The following is an 18,208-nucleotide window of genomic DNA, read 5'->3' as shown; positions in this document are numbered from 1 at the left end:
GTGCGTGTCGCTACGGAGCTGCGGATCTACGTGGAGTTTCCACGTCTACGGGGACCTACCTAGTCTCCGCGCGAACGATGAACCTGACAAATCCGCGCGCGCTGCTCGACGACGTCTCGATGGCCGGCGAGTGTCGATTCCTCATCGAAGACCAGAGGCGTGTTGTGCCCCGCGGCTGGCGAAGAAACGCTCGACCGCGAGCGTGAAAAAGTCGAGTCGCTCCTGCGAGCGTGTCTCCAATCGCGAAGAAACGTCTGCGACGTCCTCGAGTGCGAGATCCTCGTCGAGGAATACTCACGATCGATGCTCACCGAAAGAAGCGTCGCGGCTAGCTGTCGCCGCGTATCACAGCTCGCTGTGTATATTAGCCTGCGCGCGGAGAGCTAATAACGCGCCGCGTACATTAGATGCAGGCCGACGTAATCGCGCGGCTACCTGCCCGCCCAGGTCGTTCCCATGAACATCAATTAGGTCGAAGCGGGCTTTAATTGCCACCCGGTACCTCGGCCGGGTACCCGAAGAAGATCGGAGTCGGAGCGCCGCGAGCAGCTCCACCAGCTGAATAACGTTTACGGGAACGGTCCTGCGAGGCTCGCCGCGAGACCCGGCCGTTTGTCTCCTCGTTCTTCGCCCATCGTCATCACATCTCCAGCCGGAGAGTAATCGTGATTGCGGGGCGGGAGACGGAGCGTGCGAGACGCACGACCGTCGCCATCGTCGTCGCCTTCGCCCACCTGCCGGCGACTGCCTCTTCCTCTTCCTCCTCGTCCCTCTCCGTCGCACTGCGAAATCGCGCGATTCGAACCGAACGGCGCGTCGCGTCGGCCGAATAATGAGCCGGGAAAATTTGAAAGCGCGGTCGTGTAAACACGACCAGGCGCGAATTCCTCCCCGCCCCGAATCGTTGTCGCTCTGCAACTCCCGGAGTGAGAGTCGCAGAGCTGGTGTGTCTGACGACGACGACGACGTCGTCGCTGGGAGAAGACGCTGGGAAAAAAACAGAAAGAAGAAAGGGAGAGACAGACGGCTGGGCGACGAGAGCTAATATTTACACGGTGAAATCACACGGTCCTTACGATTACCGAAGTACGCCCCCGGGCGAGGGGCTGGGTGCAAGGGGAAGGGAGACTTGACGATGGTGCTAAATGCAACATCGATTATCGACCGCTCGGAAGATATAGACAGAGGAATGAGAGAGAGAGAGAGAGGGGGGGAGAGGAGGAAGGGAGGGAGGAGGGGAGAGAGAGAGAGAGAGAGAGAGAGAGAGAGAGAGAGAGAGAGAGAGCAGCCGGGCTTCCTGAGCTTCGCCGCTATCGCGAGCGCACTCGCTCTGACGTCCTCCGTAACGTCCCTAATGGAGCGACGACTGACTCGCGTCCTCGAGCGTCTCGATCCTCGCGGAATTTCGAGCGCTTCCGTCCGGAGAGTATCCTCGGATACTAAAACTTCCGGACCACGGAACGACGACGACGAGAATGACGAGGATGGCGACGATTCACGTCGACTCGTCTCGCCCGGAGGACTCTCGACGACGTCTCGGTAGCGGCGTCGCGTCCTCTCGGACCTCCTTCGTTAAAGGATTCCTTTATTATGCACTCACGAGGTGGAGCCTTTCAATGAAGAACACGTTGTTCTCGTTAAGCTAACGGCAAAATCGACGGAACGGGCCCACATAGCACAGTGCGACTTGAACGGCCATGTTCCTCGAGATTCTGTCCCGCGCAGGATACGCCAGCGCACGCGGTGAGAGATGATGATGAAGAAGAAGAAGAGGTAGAAGAAGAAAAAGAAGAGGTGGAGCTGGTGATGGTGATGGTGGTGACGGGACCGAGGACAGTGGTCCGACGCGGCAACGAGTCCGCTAGATCCGCAGCTTCAAGTACGCGGCCCGGTAGTACGCGTGCATACGCTATTGCGCGTTCGCGTGTTTGGTGCGCGTGTGCGTGAGCAGGGTGTCGCTGCGCGTGTACACCGCCGGACAGAGCGGGCAGGCGTACTTCCCGGGGAAATGCACGTAATAGTGATTGCGCACGTTCGTCACGACCTTACCGCACAACGAGCACCGCCTCCTCTCGTCGCTGTTACTCTGTCTCTCAAATATCTGTGATATCCGCCAATTTTTCAGTTCTGCAACAACAGAAACCACAGTGTCAGCAAAGCACCCGAATTAACCCCGAAACCCGGCGCCCACCTCCTTCTCCTCCATCATCTCTCCTCTTCCTCCTCTTAGCAGCGCGTGACATCGCTCTATTTCCGCTTCTGTGTTCTCTCGCTCTCGCTCTTTCGCTCTCTCTCTCTCTCTCTCTCTCTCTCTCTCTCTCTCTCTCTCTCTCTCTCTCTCTCTCTCTCTCTCTCTCTCTCTCTCTCTCTCTCGCTCTCTCTCGCTCTCTCTCGTTCTCTCTCTCTCTCTCTCTCTCTCTCTCTCTCTCTCTCTCTCTCTCTCTCTCTCTCTCTCTCTCTCTCTCTCTTTCTCTCTCTCTCTGTCTCTCGTGAATCTCTCCTTCGACCGAAAAATCCCTCCCCGTCAATGTTTTCGCTTTAAGGTCTCAGACTCGAATTGTTCTTCTCGTCTATTCCGGCTCGCCTGGCGTGTGCGTGTGCGTATAAGGATGCGTGAGCAGCCGGAGCGGCAATCCGATTGCGCGCGTGCGACCTGTCGATCGTCGGCGGACACGGTTCGGGGAGAGAGAGTCGAGGGTGCGTCGGAGATCAAAGGTCGCCGGGATAATCGAAGATGCCGAGAGATCCAACGAAGCGGAGGATAGCAGTACATTCATGGGCTCGAGTACACAGAGCGCGTACTGAGTTGAATTCACCTAAACTGAACATCTCGGGAGGTCCGAGACTCTGCGGTAGGGTCTGCAAGTCGAGGAGTTCGCGGCGAGGTGTCGAACGATGTCGTTGTACACCGACGAGCCACGAGACGACGATCGACGAGAAACGGCGTTTTAACGATCGCTCCATTGGACGGATCTAACGCGATCGGACGAGAAGAGCAGTCTCGACGCGGCTGCGATACCGTTAAAAGACCGTGCAGTTTCCTGCGCGCATCCGAGGAGAAACCGTAGCGCGACGGATGACACGTCCTCGCGCAGGAGCCCATTCGCGCTCGCATGAATCCTCGGGAAGGAGCTGCGTCGGGGAACATAACCGCGAACTTTGGGAAAACCGTAAAAGAACCGCCGTCTCCTTCTCTCGCGCGAGAAGAGGACGAGGACGAGGACGAGGACGAGGACGAGGACGAGGACGACGACGACCGTGAGAGGGAGAAGAGACAGAAGAACATATTCTCCAACTCGAAGCGCGTCGCTATATAATAACTTGTACATACGTATCGACACGCTGACATAAAATTGGAGCCCTGATAAGATCGCACACGTGACTCGGAAATGTAAGCGGCCGTTCCGCCGTCGCGTCTAACCATCTTCTCTCACTCCGACGAGCATCGGCTGGCTGACCTACGCTCGCCGATAAGCCGAGGAGGAGCGCGCCTCCGATCGGCAGCGAAATCGTGCTGCGGAAAGATCCACATAGACGTAGCGGGAGGATCCGCGGATTCTCGCAGCCGAGAATCCAATCAATCATATCCGGCCGGTGCCGGCGACTCGAGAGAACCCGAGAAAGTAGCAGCGATCCGCAGATGTTGGAATCCGCCAAAGTCCCGAGACCGCCTCTCGATGCTTTTCATCCGAGAAAGAAGGGAGATAGTTTCTCAGAAAAATTCAACTCCTTCCTCCGGCGGTGCACTCGTCTTCAGCTATCGGTAACAGGCAATGACGGTAACGTTCTCTCTTTCGATCCTCGGCGGCTGCGTCAGGACGTGCGTGTACAATGTGCGTTTCGAACTTTCCTTTTCCCCAGATATTCGGCATATTTCCGTCCGCTAGGCGGAATCGTATACACATATACACACACACACACACACACACACACACACACACACACAGTCACATACACAGATCGCAGTTGCGTATCGGCGCGATAAAATCGAGAGCGCGTCCGATCGCAAGGACCGGCCGGGCGACGGGAATAATCGGCGGGCGGAGGTGCTAATGATCTCGCGCTAATAACAGAGTCATCGCAGACGACGGCGGTAATTCGATGCAGCTTAACTGATCAGATGTCGTCGTGTCTTCTCTCGCCGGCTTGAGTTGTACGTGACTCCTGAGGCGGCGCTTCGTTATACTCGCCTGCGATTAACTCTATCTGCCACGACGCGACGAGACAGAGACGCACGTCGTGTGAAAACAAACACCGGAATATGCTTGGCGTTTACGTGCTCGCGCGCGGAAAAGTCGCCGGTTCATCATTCACAACGTGATCGAATGATCCTCGGCGATTCTCCCGAGCGAGATGTGCGCTGTCGTCGCAACACGCGCGGCGTGTCTCTTCGTTCGGGCGCGCAAGGAGGCGAAACGCGAGATGTGCTTCAATAAAGCCTCAACATTTATCGAACGAAAGCTCGTTAATTGTAACTTCGCTGAATCCTTCGAGTCGTTTCTATCGTTTGTGGATACGCACGCATCATGACGTTTGATTGGTCTTGGCTGAACTGTCACTTTCATACTAATAACATATCGCATCGCATCGTGTACCGTATTACATTTCATATCACATCATATTGCATCATATAGCATATTGTATCGTATTATATCATATCCAGAGACACGATGGAAAGGAGCAGAAGAACTAGCGAGTTTCGACACGGCAAAATGTCAAGACTTTACCGCAGCTTAGTTAGCGACTCACGGTCGCGTGAATCGCAGGAAAAGAAATTACCAGCGGAAAATAAATAGAAAACGGACAAGTAGCGCGCGATCGTCGTGAAACACGCGCATCGCGTGAAAAGGGAGAAAAATGATCTGGAAGAAAAAAGAAAGGTAGACGGCTCGGTTAACACACAATTATGTTTAATCAAAAAATTAGTATGAAATACATTAAATGCACATGTGATTAATTCTCCATATTTTTTGTTTATCATCATCCTCATCATTATCATTATCATTATCATCGTTATCATCATGATCATCATCATCATCATCATCATCATCATCATCATCATCACCACTATTATCATCACCATCTCAGCCGTATTATCTACACTACAATTAAAGATGTATATAATAATGCAATTGTAAACATAAGAGATTTTATGTTAGAATATAATCATAAGAATAAGAATATAATAATCGTAATAACAATAAGAAGTAGTAGTAAGAATAATTTCTCGTAATAAAATCGGTTACACCTTAACTATTTTTTTTCACTCCCACGATCGGCATGGTCAGAAGTCCCTCTGCGAAAATTTCCCCTTTATCCGTTTCCTCCGTTAAATATATACGCCTATTGTACGTTTCTCCTTTATCTCGAGCCAAACGATCGTTCATATGTGTAATAAAAGGATATCAACTCTCGAGAGCATCCCCGTCGCTCCGTCGCTCCGACGTCCCCGACGTCGCGGCTACCGGCGTCACCTCGCGATCTGTCGCCGTTTCTCGCGTCGTTCTCGTGTCCGGAAAACAACGACAACGACAACGACAACGGTAACGACGACGACGACGACGATGACGACGATGATGACGACGACGACGATGACAACGACGACGACGACGACGACGACGACGATCGTGCGCGGACGCAATCGAAACGGCGCGTTGGCCGTTTCGTTTGTTCGCGAAATCTCTCTCTCTCTCTCTCTCTCTCTCTCCCCCTCTCGCTTTTCTCTATTCGTAAACACGGACGAACCTAAAGCACGGCGGATTTTTGCTCCCTTTTTGTCCGAGTGTTTATAATCGATCGGCTTTTATGATATCTATATATATATATATATATATATGTATATATAGTGCCGCGGCGGTGTCCCCGTAAGTAACTGCACTGTCGGAAAGCTCTCGAACCTTCGAAACGAGTGACAACGGTGAAAGGAAAGAAAAGACCGGAAATAAGAGTCGAAACCGAAGTTTGGGAAGAAAAAGAGGTCGAAAGGAAAGAAGGCGGGGGAGGAAGCGGGTTATACAGTTTGAGACCGACAATGTATGATTGGAAAAAAGAAAAAAAAATACAAACAAATGACGAGCACACGTCGGCGAAACGTTTGCACGACCGTTTCCGATTCTCGCGATCTCTCTCTCTCTCTCTCTCTCTCTCTCTCTCTCTCTCTCTCTCCCCCCCCTCTCTCTCTCTCTCTCTCTCTCCAGCCAACTTCCTCGATCTCGCCGACCGCACGTCCGGTCGGCTCGAGCGTTCTGTGGTCGCACGAGGGTGATTCTCGGCGCGATGAGAAAAGTTTTCGAGGCCGCGAGATAGACGTCTAAAGAAGCAATTCGTAAGCTGCAATTTTCGCCTCGTCACCGCCGGCTTGTCCGACGGGAATTTGTCATTCGCCAATTACATTTTCAGATGGACACTATCGAAATTATTCTTAACGCGTATTCTTTCTTGCGAGCCGAGATTCTCGTGTAGAAAGAGAGGCTGCTCGATGCAACCCTTTGGAGAGACACGCGAAAAAAGAGAGAGAGAGAGAGAGAGAGAGAGAGGGAGGGAGGGAGAGAGAGAGAAAGGGAGAGCGCGGCGGACGATGATGCAAATTTTTCTGCGACGCGCAAAGTCGAAAGAGGAGCGAGACGCGACACATGTCGGGAGGGAGGGGAATAAAAGAAGGATGTGTTGATGGTAGTTTGGTTCCTTCTTTCTTACTCGCTCGCTCGTTCGCTCGCTCGCTCGCTCGCACGCACGCACGCACGTCTGCACGTACGCACACACGCATGCACGCATTCACTCTCTCGTTTTTCATCATCTCTCGTTTCCCCTCTCTCACACTCTCTTTCACACTTACGCGCTCGCTTTCCTGCTTCTTCCTTTCTTTTTGCATTTACAGCACGCGGAAAATGCAACATATAACGATTCTCTTCCTCTCGCCGTTCGTTCATAACGTCGAATCTACTTTTAGAGGCTCGTTTTTCCTATATTTACACGCGCCGTGTAAAATCACAACTTTCAGTCTGACAGTCGCGCCGATTCATTTTTAATTTATTTTATTTCATTTTTAGTTCTTTTCTTCTTTTTTTTTTTAATGATGAGTAGAACACGCTCAGCATTATCGCGGGGAACACTGATCCCCTATTGTGTTACGATTTACAATTATTATAGTTTATTCATCCCCCGAGAAAAATAACAAAATGTATATATATATATATATTTATATATATATATATGAAGATAGATATATATATATACATATATCGTGTGTGTATATACATATATATCATTAGTTTCATAATCCGTAATTTGTATATATTATTATATAAAGAGATAATTAATAATAGTACTTTTTTTTTATTTAGTTTAATAATGTACAAAAGGGACGTGGGGCTGTCGCTCGGTGGCGAAGACAACAACGAAACGTCTAAAAACACGCTCCTTATCCCTATCAGCTAAGCCTAATCCCTAGGTAACACCTACGCCTATTTAACTACACTCATAATGTTGACTTGCACAGCCATAGTTTCTTTCTTCGCTTTTCTCGCATTCAATCCTCGTGAGAACGTCACCTCGCTCGATCGCCGGGAGCCGATCCACGCGATATCCCGGGGATACACGGATCGTCCGTGCCTCAGCCTCGTCACGAGCGTAGCCGAGTGAAGTCGAGGCATTGCTCCACGTGTTCCGTGTGTGCGATTAATAGTCGAACGACAGACAAAAGAAAGCGAAGGAAAAGTACGAGTACGAGTTGCGTATACCCGCTGTTTAAATATTCCCGAAGTCGCTTCGCTTCGTCCTCGAGGAGAAACTCCGAAACGAGCGAGCCCGCGGAAAGCGATGCACCAACGTGGGAGACGAAGCTCCGTCGAAACGAATCGCGACTGCCGCGATCGGGAGATCGGAATCAATCAAAGATCGAAGAGCCGACGATAAAAGAAATGATAATTATTTGGCGAATTATCGAACAAGCGAGGGGGATAGGCTGGCGTTCGCGGCGGACGTGCGACATCTCGCGGACCCAAAAGGTACTCTCGTGCGAAGATTGGCCAATTTGAAATTCAAGTTCTCGAGGTCGAATTTATATATTTTCAACTGCGTCCCATTCGCCGTACGACGACGCGGCCCGACGATCTGTCCCGACGGTTTTATTCCTGGGTTAATGCGTTTTCGCGTATCCAGGTAATTGACGCCGTGAACTCGCATCGCCGTCGAGTCATCGCATTCCGCGGATCGCATCGTCGAAATTTGATCGTTACCGAACGTTTCGCACAGACACACGCGCGCGCGCACACACACACATACACACACGCGCCCACACACATACAACATATCGCCCGGAATCGAGTGAACCGCCCAGCGCAAAACGAGGATTTCGAAAATTCAATAGAAACGTTATCCACTCATTCGCCTTATCCGCTCGTTCCCGCCACTGAAAAGTACCCGGAGAACGTAATTTATCCGTCGCGCGACAGCACCACGCCCCTGCACTTTTACTATCGCAATATTGCACGATTTTTTTTTCTTTAAATTCATCTCAATTTCAATAAGGTGTTAGCACCAATCTATTATATCACAATGTTCCACTCCACACCACGCAGTTGTAAATATATAAATACCTATATATATATAGTAATAATAGTTGTAATAGTGGTAATTGTAGTAATATTAATAATAATAGTAGTAGTAGTGGTGGTGGTAGTAGTAGTAGTAGTAGTAGTAGTAGTAGTAGTAGTAGTAGTAGTAGTAGTAGTAGTAGTAGTAGTAGTAGTGGTAGTAGTAAGAGTAGTAGTAGTAGTAGTAGTAGTGGTGGTAGTAGTAGTAGTAGTAGTAGTAGTAGTGGTGGTGGTAGTAGTAGTAGTAGTAGTAGTAGTAGTAGTAGTAGTAGTGGTAGTAGTAGTAGTAGTAGTAGTAGTAGTAGTAGTAGTAGTAGTAGTAGTAGTAGTAGTAGTAGTAGTAGTAGTAGTAGTAGTAGTAGTAGTAGGAGCAGTAGTAGTAGTAGTAGTAGTGGTAGTTTGGTGGTGGTGATGGTGGTGGCGGTGGTATGATGGTGGTGATGGTGTTGTTGATGGTGGTGATAGTGAAGTTGTTAATATGAAGGTGGCGGGGATGGGGTAATGATGATGGTGGTAGAGTGGTGGTGGTAGTGATGGTGGTGGTGGTGGTGGTTGTAATAGTAGTAGTAATAGCAGTAGTGATAGTGATAATAATAATAGCATATCGTAGTAATTTCCATTTAATTAATAAAGGTTTCGATATAACAGCCAGGCGACCCGCGGCCGAATCGAACGACCACGCGAGTCGATTCAATATTTTGTGAAACTGTGTGTGCCGAGTATTTCTTCCCTTCTCCCTCTGTCTGTCTGTCTGTCTTACACCTCCGTCCCCCCTCGTGCCGCGTATGGTGCACTCTTCCGACGTTTCGTACACGTGTGTGAGTGTTTCTTATTTCTTTCCTTTTTATTCGAAGATATACACATAATAGAACACATGTGTAGGTATGTGCGAGCTTCTACACGTGTAAGTATCGGGCGCCCTAAGAGAGATATAAATCACCAACCGGGAGATATCTTTCCCTTCCTTAAATCGTCCACGCGATCAATTGTTCCCTAACTATGATTTATCCTAAGGATTAATTTTACACAGAGAGAATTTCGCACATCAAGAACCTGAAATTTATCGGAGTCTCTTGCATGTTACGTTAGGTGTATATATATATATATATATATTAGGTATATATATATATATATATATATATACTATATGTATATATATACAAGTATATGTATGTGTATATATATATATGTGTGTATTATGTATATGATAAAACGTCCGCGGAACGTGCCGACACGCGCGGATGGTCGAACGTCAAGGAGTTGTTCGCGTCGATTTCGCGTTAGAGACTCTCTTGTAAAAATCTCAACGTTATCCCTCTCGAGCGGCGGAAAATATCGCCAAGGGACACACCCGTTGCTAGTGATATATATATCGTATCGGGACACCCTGTGTATACGAGGTCTCTCTCTCTCTCTCTCTCTCTCTCTCTCTCTCTCTCTCTCTCTCTCTCTCTCTCTCTCGCTCTCTCTCTCTCTCTCTCTCTGTCCGCTCTTCTCGTGATATTTCGTCCGCTCCACTGCTTCGTCCATAGAAAACGAACGCGAGAAGTTTCGGCGTATAGTTCGCGGATAAAAAGGAATTCCGCGAGCGGCGTACAAAAGTCACGGGGTTTAGAAAAAGAAGACCTTTATAGAAATCCGTCTTGTTCGTTTTCTGGCGCGCGCGAGCGCGCGCGTCACGCCACTCCCAGGAAAATAAACTTTCCGCCAAAGGTTATTGCCTCGCGCGCGCGCACTTCCATAACGCCGTTATCGTCGCGGCGAGCTTTCCCCGGGACCTTCCTTCTCGAGAATCACATGTCGATACTGCGAAAGACCGTGGTAGGACGTGGAAGAGTACATCGGTCTTGCGAGGTGCCGGCTGCTCGAAACGAAATACGACGTCGCGTCGCTTCTCGTCCAGCGACGTCGCCGACAGATGCTCGCGGATGCTTCGAGCACGCGCGGACGGTTATTTATTAATAGGGATTATATAGCGGAGTCCTCTCGCGCATGTGAGACCGCGAGAAAGCGAGTTCCACGATGTCCAGTCGAGTCCTCGGGATCGCGGCCGGGACGAAACGCCGGCGACGGGAATTATTCAGAACTGGCGACGCGATCGCGCGCTGAGAGAGAGAGAGAGAGAGAGAGAGAGAGAGGAGCACCCTCCGCCATCTCTCTTTCTAAAATTAGCGGAATTATCAAAATTCGGCTCGAGCTCGTCATCGAGCTGGAATCGATGAATAATTTCGCGCCGGAGTTAACGAGCTGACCGATTTTTTGTCGCGACGTGTGTCCTCCCTCCCCGCGGGAGCTGGTGACTTTAAGCATCGTGATTCATTTGGCTCTCGCGACATTCGGACGAAAGATTTGACGGGTCGTTTATATCGCATCGCGCCGCTGCGAGTTGGCTTTTTATCGGCAGATTCGTTTTACTCGGCGTACCGACGTTCCGACAGCACTTGTGCAACTCCTATTGTTGTCCGGTTCGCGGCGACGACGACGACGACGATGACGACGACGACGACGGCGACGGTGGCTGCTGTTGCTGTGCTTGTTTTGCTCTGGCTACGACACCCCGAGTGTTGCAGTTCACCGTCGACCTTCCGCGTCCGCGACGCTCCACTTGCCGGCGAGTTTCGCTTTTTGCCCACCCTCACTCGCCCCCTTACTTCGCGTCGCGTTTTAATTTTCTAATGGGCTTTTGAGGCTATACCTCGCTCCACGTGCCGGCCAGCAAAGCGCGCTTTGCCAAACTGAAGAAAAACAAGAGGTATCGCGCGACCGACATGACGTGCCAAAATTCCCAGCACTTTTTGCCCTTCCCGCGCGGGATCGCCTCCGCCTTTACAGCCCCCTTTGACGTTTCCGTTGCTAACGCTAACGCGTCGTGACGCCCGCACTGGAACGTTTCCGAAGGCACCGCGAGTCACCGCGTAGTCACTGTGTAGAGTGCTGTCGAAAGTCGAGTGGCCGAGATTTCGAGACGAATGACAAAAACCCGCCTGGAAAACGGCTGGTCGAGCGATCCCCGACGCGCTCCGCGCCGTCGAACCGCGCACTCGAGTCCCGATGCCGAATAATTATCCCGTCGGAACGGAAAATCCCACACGCCGCGCGGCCGACGAGGGACGGACCGTCCCTCGGGGGTCGCGCTTAAATTTCGTCCGGTCGCTCGGTCGCTTTTCAGAATTTGGCCCGGCATGCTGCCCACGCCCGTCCGTCGTGTATTCAAATGTCGTGCGGTAAAAATGCAAAGTCGCGAAAGAGGAGACGCGGTTGTCGGAGACGCGGCAAAGGAGAGGGCTCGCGGGGCGAGAGAAAGAGAGACAGGGAGAAAGAAAAAGCGAGAGAGAGAGAGAGAGAGAAAGAGAGAGAGAGAGAGAGAGAGAGAGAGAAAGAGAGACCGTCGCATAAAGCAAATCGCGCGTCGGCGTCGCGGGCGCCGGATATAAAGCGCCGCGAATAAATTAGTCCACGAACACGCGCTCGCGCTCGCGGTAATGCAATGTGGGACCGCGGACGAACGCGGACGACGGTGACGAAAAACGACGGCGTAAAAAACTCCCGCGCGGTCCGCGCGCGCGCGCGTGTATACGCGTGCACACACGAGGGAGATGATACTGCGCCTCGTATCGCGCCCTCGTTCGCGCTCGCGCGAGGAACGCAACGGCGATGCGGCTGGCGGAAAGTTCATTCATCTGGTTTCGACGCGCGGACAGAACAATCCGGAGCCGATTATGTCTCCCAGTCGACGGCGCGACTTCATTCGCGGCCGCTTCCCCGATTTCGCGCGCGTCCGCCTCCACGGCGCATCGGTGTGTTTTTCAAGCCGCATTTTCCACCGGTCTTCTTTGTCTCTTCCCCTCGCTCGCTTTCTCATTCTCTCCCGCACACATATACACAGACTCTCTCTGTCTCTCTCTCTCTCTCTCTCTCTCTCTCTCTCTCTCTCTCTCTCTTTCTCTCGCTCGCTCGCACTTTCATTCTCTCTTTCTCTCCTTCCGCGCGATATATTAGAACAAATTGGAAAGGTGTGGGCGGGGACAATGGTAAGCTGCGGCGAGCATCAAAGGAGGCTGGAGAAGTTAAAAGAGAATGTCTCGGCTGTAGCGAGGCAGGAGGTGGGTGCGTATGTGCGATCGATTGGCGACGATTTCGCGAATACGCGACAAAGCGACGATATTTACCAAGTGCGAATCGATTTTTCGTAGAGCTTCGGGAAACTCTGTTGGAGAATGACTGTTCCGCACACGCGATGCTCTCTCCTTTCGTTCCCTTTCTCTCTCTCTCTCTCTCTGTGTGTCTCTCGGATGAAACCGAGGCCTGCCCCGCACGGCTGCGCCAGCAGCCTCGTTTGCCCAGCTATTTATCCGCGAATGTTTGAAATACGTAACATGCCAAACACTGTGTGCCTCCGCGTGCGCGTATGCGCGCGCAATCGGCCAGCACTCCCGATCCGGTCGCGATCGATACGGGCGCGAAAGCGCGCGCGTCAGATTTCCGCCGGCGCCGTCGACGCGCGTTGTACGTTCCCGCGATGAAACGTGAAATTAAACGGAAGCCGGCGCGGAGCCGAGACGCGCCCGCGGCGACTCGACATTCGGAGTATTTCAATATGAAAATCGGTAAAGGATAAATATGTGAAGCTCCGAAGGGCGCAGAATTTTGTCTCTCTCGGAAATAGCGGGAATCCGAGCGAGCGAGCCGATCATTCGCGAGGATGCCGAGAGAACGGAGGAGTCTTCGGAGTCTCAAGATTTTCAGCCCGGCGCCTTCCTGAAAATCTCGCCCGACTGCCGCGAGAACGATCGAAAGCCGACATCCTCTCCCGCCTTGCCCCTCTCGCCGGGACTCTTCACGGCGGGGATAATGACTTCTCGCTCGCGAGAAATTCGCCATCGACGCGAGCCTCTCTCTGCCGATGTAATAGATTGTCGCGTGCGCGACGGCTGTCGGACGGCTTTGCGGCGACGCGGCCGTTTGACAGTTTGCGTATACAAGCAATTCCGGAAATTGACAGTGACGGTGGGCGATCGGCGGACGTTCAACCGCGTATGTAAATACCGAACAAGTGAAAAGTCACGCGCACCGCGAGCGCCGCGTGGAATAATAATCGTATGCTCGCGCGAGTTCGCTATGGCTTCGCGTAAATATCGCGCGATATTATTTCGAAATGCAGAGTTTGCTTCATGCACACCATACACCGCGATCAAACATCGCGGCCGTAACGAGACCGGCGTGACAGACATTTCTGCGGCGAGAGAGACAGAGAGAGAGAGAGAGAGAGAGAGAGAGAGAGACAGAGAGAGAGAGAGAGAGAGAGAGTGCCCAGCGCACAAAAATTGCCGCCGTTTGCAGCAAAGACTGCGCTCGAGTTCGATCCGGACGCAATGTAACTCGGAGGAGGGACGCGATTGAAGTTGCGTTGCCGCGTGTAAAAATGCGAAACAGACAATCAAGTCGGTTATTCTAACGTTGTTCTAATGTGCAACCGTGACATATTTTGCATGACTTTCTCATCGATCTGTACGGCTTCGCGGTGTATCTGCGTATGTGCGCGCGCGTGTGACGTTGGACCATTTAAAAAATTAAAAACGCCTAAATATATTGACATCTTCTTCTTCTCTCTCTCTCTCTCTCTCTCTCTCTCTCTCTCTGTCTCTCTCTTTCTTCCTCTTTTCTCGCTCACCGACGGCATGTATTCGCGCGGCGGCAAAAGTGACAAGAACGAAAGTTTCCCCGGAATGGAGCTTCCCTCTCGCCAGTCAGCCAGCTAGACGGCCGGCTGGCTAACAGCGGCGGACTACATTCTAATGGCGACGCCGGCGAGGCTGGAGTTGACTTTCGCAATATTAGGATGAAAGATGAAAAGCAAACTGCGGCGTTAAAACTTTGTCGCGGTCAACCAATTAAGTAGAACCGCGCGTCCTGACTGCGGCCAGCGGTAATTCCGCGCGCGGTGGAACATCGATCCCGGGCTGCTCCTCGTTCGTTCATTCGTTCGTTCGTTCGTTCGTTCGTTCGTTCGTTCGCCCGTCCGTTCGCTCGTTCCTTCATTCCCTCATTCCCTCCCTTTCTCACGCCGCCTTTCTCGAGGAGCAGGATTCGCCCGCAATGCACCCTCGGTCGTTCGGGGGTGGCTGGCGTGCAGCAACGACAGCGACGGCGGCGACGGCGCTCGTGCATCGCGGCTCGGCTTTTCCGCGAGCGAGAGAGAGAGAGAGAGAGAGAGAGAGAGAAAGCGCGCGCGAGTCACGTGTGCGGAGAAGCGCGCACACACGCGGTCGAAATCCGCGAGAGCGCCAGACTGCGTCTGCAGCCATCGCTCATCGTTTATCCGAGTTTGACGTATCGAGAGCATCGTAGTGGCACGCGGAAAAATATCGCACTGACGTTTCCACGCAGGGGTTCTCGCGCTCTCGCCGTTCCGCACCGAAGACGCTCCTTCGCGAGGAGAGGCACCCTCTTCGAGAGCTCGGGGAAGAATCCGCTCCGCGGATCGCGAAGGAATCGCGAGCATTCGTGCTGGTTCCTCGGTTAGTTAGAGTCAATCGGAAATGTCGGTAATCTGGTCTGGTCTTTTTTCTCATATTTAATTTTTTTAAATCCGGTTAGAAACAGCAATGATCATCCGAGCTTCACGTCTCAGAGGCCTCTGGCTATCGCGATTTTCTCAAGAAACAATCGTATATTGGCACACTGTGTGGATTATTTTGATAGAACGGCGGCATCGCGCAAGGTATGAGGATCCCTGTTTTCCTACAGACGGAATTGTCGGGAAATTCGGCGCTGTTCGTAAAAGTCGCTTCCCTCTTGTTCTGCTCCAGACTCTACTTCTTCCACGTCTCGATTCTCTCTGTCTTCCACCCCCCCCCTCCCCATCTCTCTCTCTCTTTTTTCTCGTCACAAACAAATACGCGCGCGCGCACACACACATACACACACAAATTCTCTCTCTCTCTCTCTCTCTCTCTCTCTCTCTCTTTCTCTCTCTCTCTCGCTCTATGCGGAAGAAGCGACTCGCCTCATGTTACCAGACCCTTCCGGCTCTGACGCGAAAATTGTAATCGACCCCGTGGATTAACGCAACAATAGTGATCAGCGTCGAGCTGATTTCCACCCCTCGTACAATAGAAAATTAGATTTCACTTCCGCAAAAATTTTGCCCGTCGAGTGACGTTTCCAGGCAAATGTTCCGCGGCTCGATTACTCGTGAACACGAATATTCGCATCAGAGGAAATGTTTAAGAAACACCGTTCTATCCGAAGCCACAAGTCAGAGCCGAAGCAGGGGTTGTTATCAACAATATCTTTTTTTTCTTGCGGCGAGTGACGGATGTTCCAACATCGACACGCGCATCGAACCGTTTGCGCTGTCAAACGCGTCGCGCATCGAGATGACAAAAGAGGAGAAAAAAAAAAGCAAGAACCAAAAGGAAAGTTGAGAAAAAAGCAAGGTGAAGAGAGAAAGAAGAGAAGTCGATCGGCGTGCGATCTCTCAGCCAAGGAGGTAGGCCTGCAAAGTGCATCTTGACACGTTTCTCTCCCCGCCCTGTCAATAAATAATAATCTTGCGTGCGTCGCATATTGCAATATAATGTTTGCGCTGTATATATAAACACAGTGAATAACATATATATAAAATCATAAAACGATAAAACAAAATAAAATAAATTATCCAATATATTAATATATATACTTAATAAATCTGCGTAATATATTAATATTCTGGTTATTTATATATATTATTATTATCATTAAATTATATAGGTATGCGTGTTCGGTAGCCTTAACTATGCAAAGTGCCCCTTCTTTTTTAGCAAAAAAGAGAGAAGATCGACGGTAATATCATTTCATCACAATATTGCGGTTTGGCTCTTTGAATAGCTAGCGGATTCGGCGTAGTCATGTGTGTTACGTGTGTGTGTGTGTGTGTGTGTATGTATGCGTATGTCTATGCATGTATATATCTGCCTGTCTGTTTGTACGTGTGTGGATCTCTTGTCCATGTACGTGTTTTTCTAAACGACCCCTGCGACGTGGGCGATTATTGTCGAGCCGTCTCTGGACTCGGCGCTTTATGACTATCGAGAGAACGGCGTGCCAAAAATATCGATAAACAATTTTTTTTTCAATTTCATACGCTCCGAAATTCGGCGAAAACCTCGAACACGGCTTTTCGCAGAAGACAAATCGGAAGAGGGCACATCAAAGGGTTCACTCGCGTTTTTTATCTCTATTGTTAACGTTACGGTGCGCGAAGAGTGTCTTCGACTCGACTCGACTCGACTGGACCCTCCTCCACCATTGCCTTCAGCTTCAGCTTTAGCTCCAATTTCGCGGATTAGCAAACCGTCTCGATTACGAGGCATTCCGCCTTGTCTGCGGAATGTTAAACGCCACGTCGGGGGTCGCTGCGCACTTCCGTATCAAGTAGGAAGCCTTCTCTCTCTCTCTCTCTCTCTCTCTCTCTCTCTCTCTCTCTCTCTCTCTCTCTCTCTCTCTCTCTCTCTCTCTCTCTCTCTCTCTCTCTCTCTCTCATTCTGCCACTGTCGTGTGTCACGCGCCTACCTGCGAGGCGTCTCTCCTCTCTTCAACTTGTGTGTGCATGTGTGGCGTAAAGATATATATGTGCACACCGCTCGAAATTATTAAGGGGGCGGATTTGAGGTGACTGAAAATGTCTGCCGCGTGGAAGCGCTCGGGAAATCGAATTTAGACAGTGCGAAAGGGCACGCTGAAGAATTGTTTCTTTCCCTCTGGGGAGATGATCCACGAATAACCTGCCCCCTCGAACCTCTTCTCGAGCGGTGCGCGTTTGTCCGTGTTCTTAAAAGAAAAGGGGAAAAAAAAATAAAAGAATAAGGAACAAAAGAAAAAAATATATGAAAAAGGAAGAAATCCTCTGTCGCATATAATAAACGCAAATTTCATGATGTGCGGAGGAAAAGAAAAAACAAACCAACAAACGAAGAAGAAAGTAGAACAAACAGATTACACCCCCAACCAATTAAATATCGATGTGCAAAAAACGACGATGCAAGTATCGTGAGACCATCCCTTGGATAAAATTGCTCTTTATATAACGTAACTATCTCTCCAACCAATGTGTGTAAGGTATTATTAGCGGGTAGGTTATATAAAGTATAAAATATAGTACTATAAATCATCCAATACAATAAAACCTTATTTGTTGCCTACGCACTTAAGTCCCGAATCGTGGAATGTCTCCGTGATTTCCACTATATTTCGCGTCGCGTCGCGTCGCGCTCGCTCGCGCGCGCGCGCGTCTCAATTACACGCGCGGCACGCAATCGTTCGATCGTTTAATTATCATAGACTTTAGGTGTTAATTAACAAGTAACGTGCGTTTTATAGTCAAAGTTCATATTAGGACTGCAAAGAACCGCGCCACACCGTAATTCGTAGTTCATCAAAAGAAGACACGTGTGTCTCTTTTCTTCTCTCTGCTTCACTCTCTCTTTCTCTGGCGAACGTACGGATAGGACAGAAATTTCGTTGTTGCTCGATTCGCGTTGCGTGTCTCATTCGCGCGCGTGTACGTGTTTCCTGCTGCTGTTGCTGCTCGCGTGCGTGCGTGCGTGTCTGTGTGTGTGTGTGTGTGTGTGTGT

At 50.5% G+C, this 18,208-nt stretch overlaps 1 protein-coding gene across 4 annotated transcripts in view; it reads right to left on the bottom strand.

Moving 5' to 3' along the window:
* Nucleotides 1–18,208, bottom strand: part of LOC105185691 (sex determination protein fruitless) — a 74,443-nt gene that overhangs the window by 17,792 nt on the left and 38,443 nt on the right. Inside the window, exon 5 of one of the 4 annotated variants that reach the window (XM_025301075.1) lies at nucleotides 1,259–2,127. The exons of the other annotated variants lie outside the window; for them this stretch is intronic. Within the exon in view, the coding sequence (XP_025156860.1) occupies nucleotides 1,910–2,127 (218 nt within the window). The 3' untranslated portion in view covers nucleotides 1,259–1,909. Of the gene's footprint in view, nucleotides 1–1,258; nucleotides 2,128–18,208 lie in introns of those variants that run through there. 4 annotated transcript variants of the gene reach the window in all.

This window comes from Harpegnathos saltator, unplaced genomic scaffold, assembly GCF_003227715.2.
Source record: "Harpegnathos saltator strain DR-91 unplaced genomic scaffold, Hsal_v8.6 scaffold401, whole genome shotgun sequence".
Lineage (NCBI taxonomy): Eukaryota > Metazoa > Arthropoda > Insecta > Hymenoptera > Formicidae > Harpegnathos > Harpegnathos saltator.
This window is presented reverse-complemented; position numbering and strand designations above follow the sequence as displayed.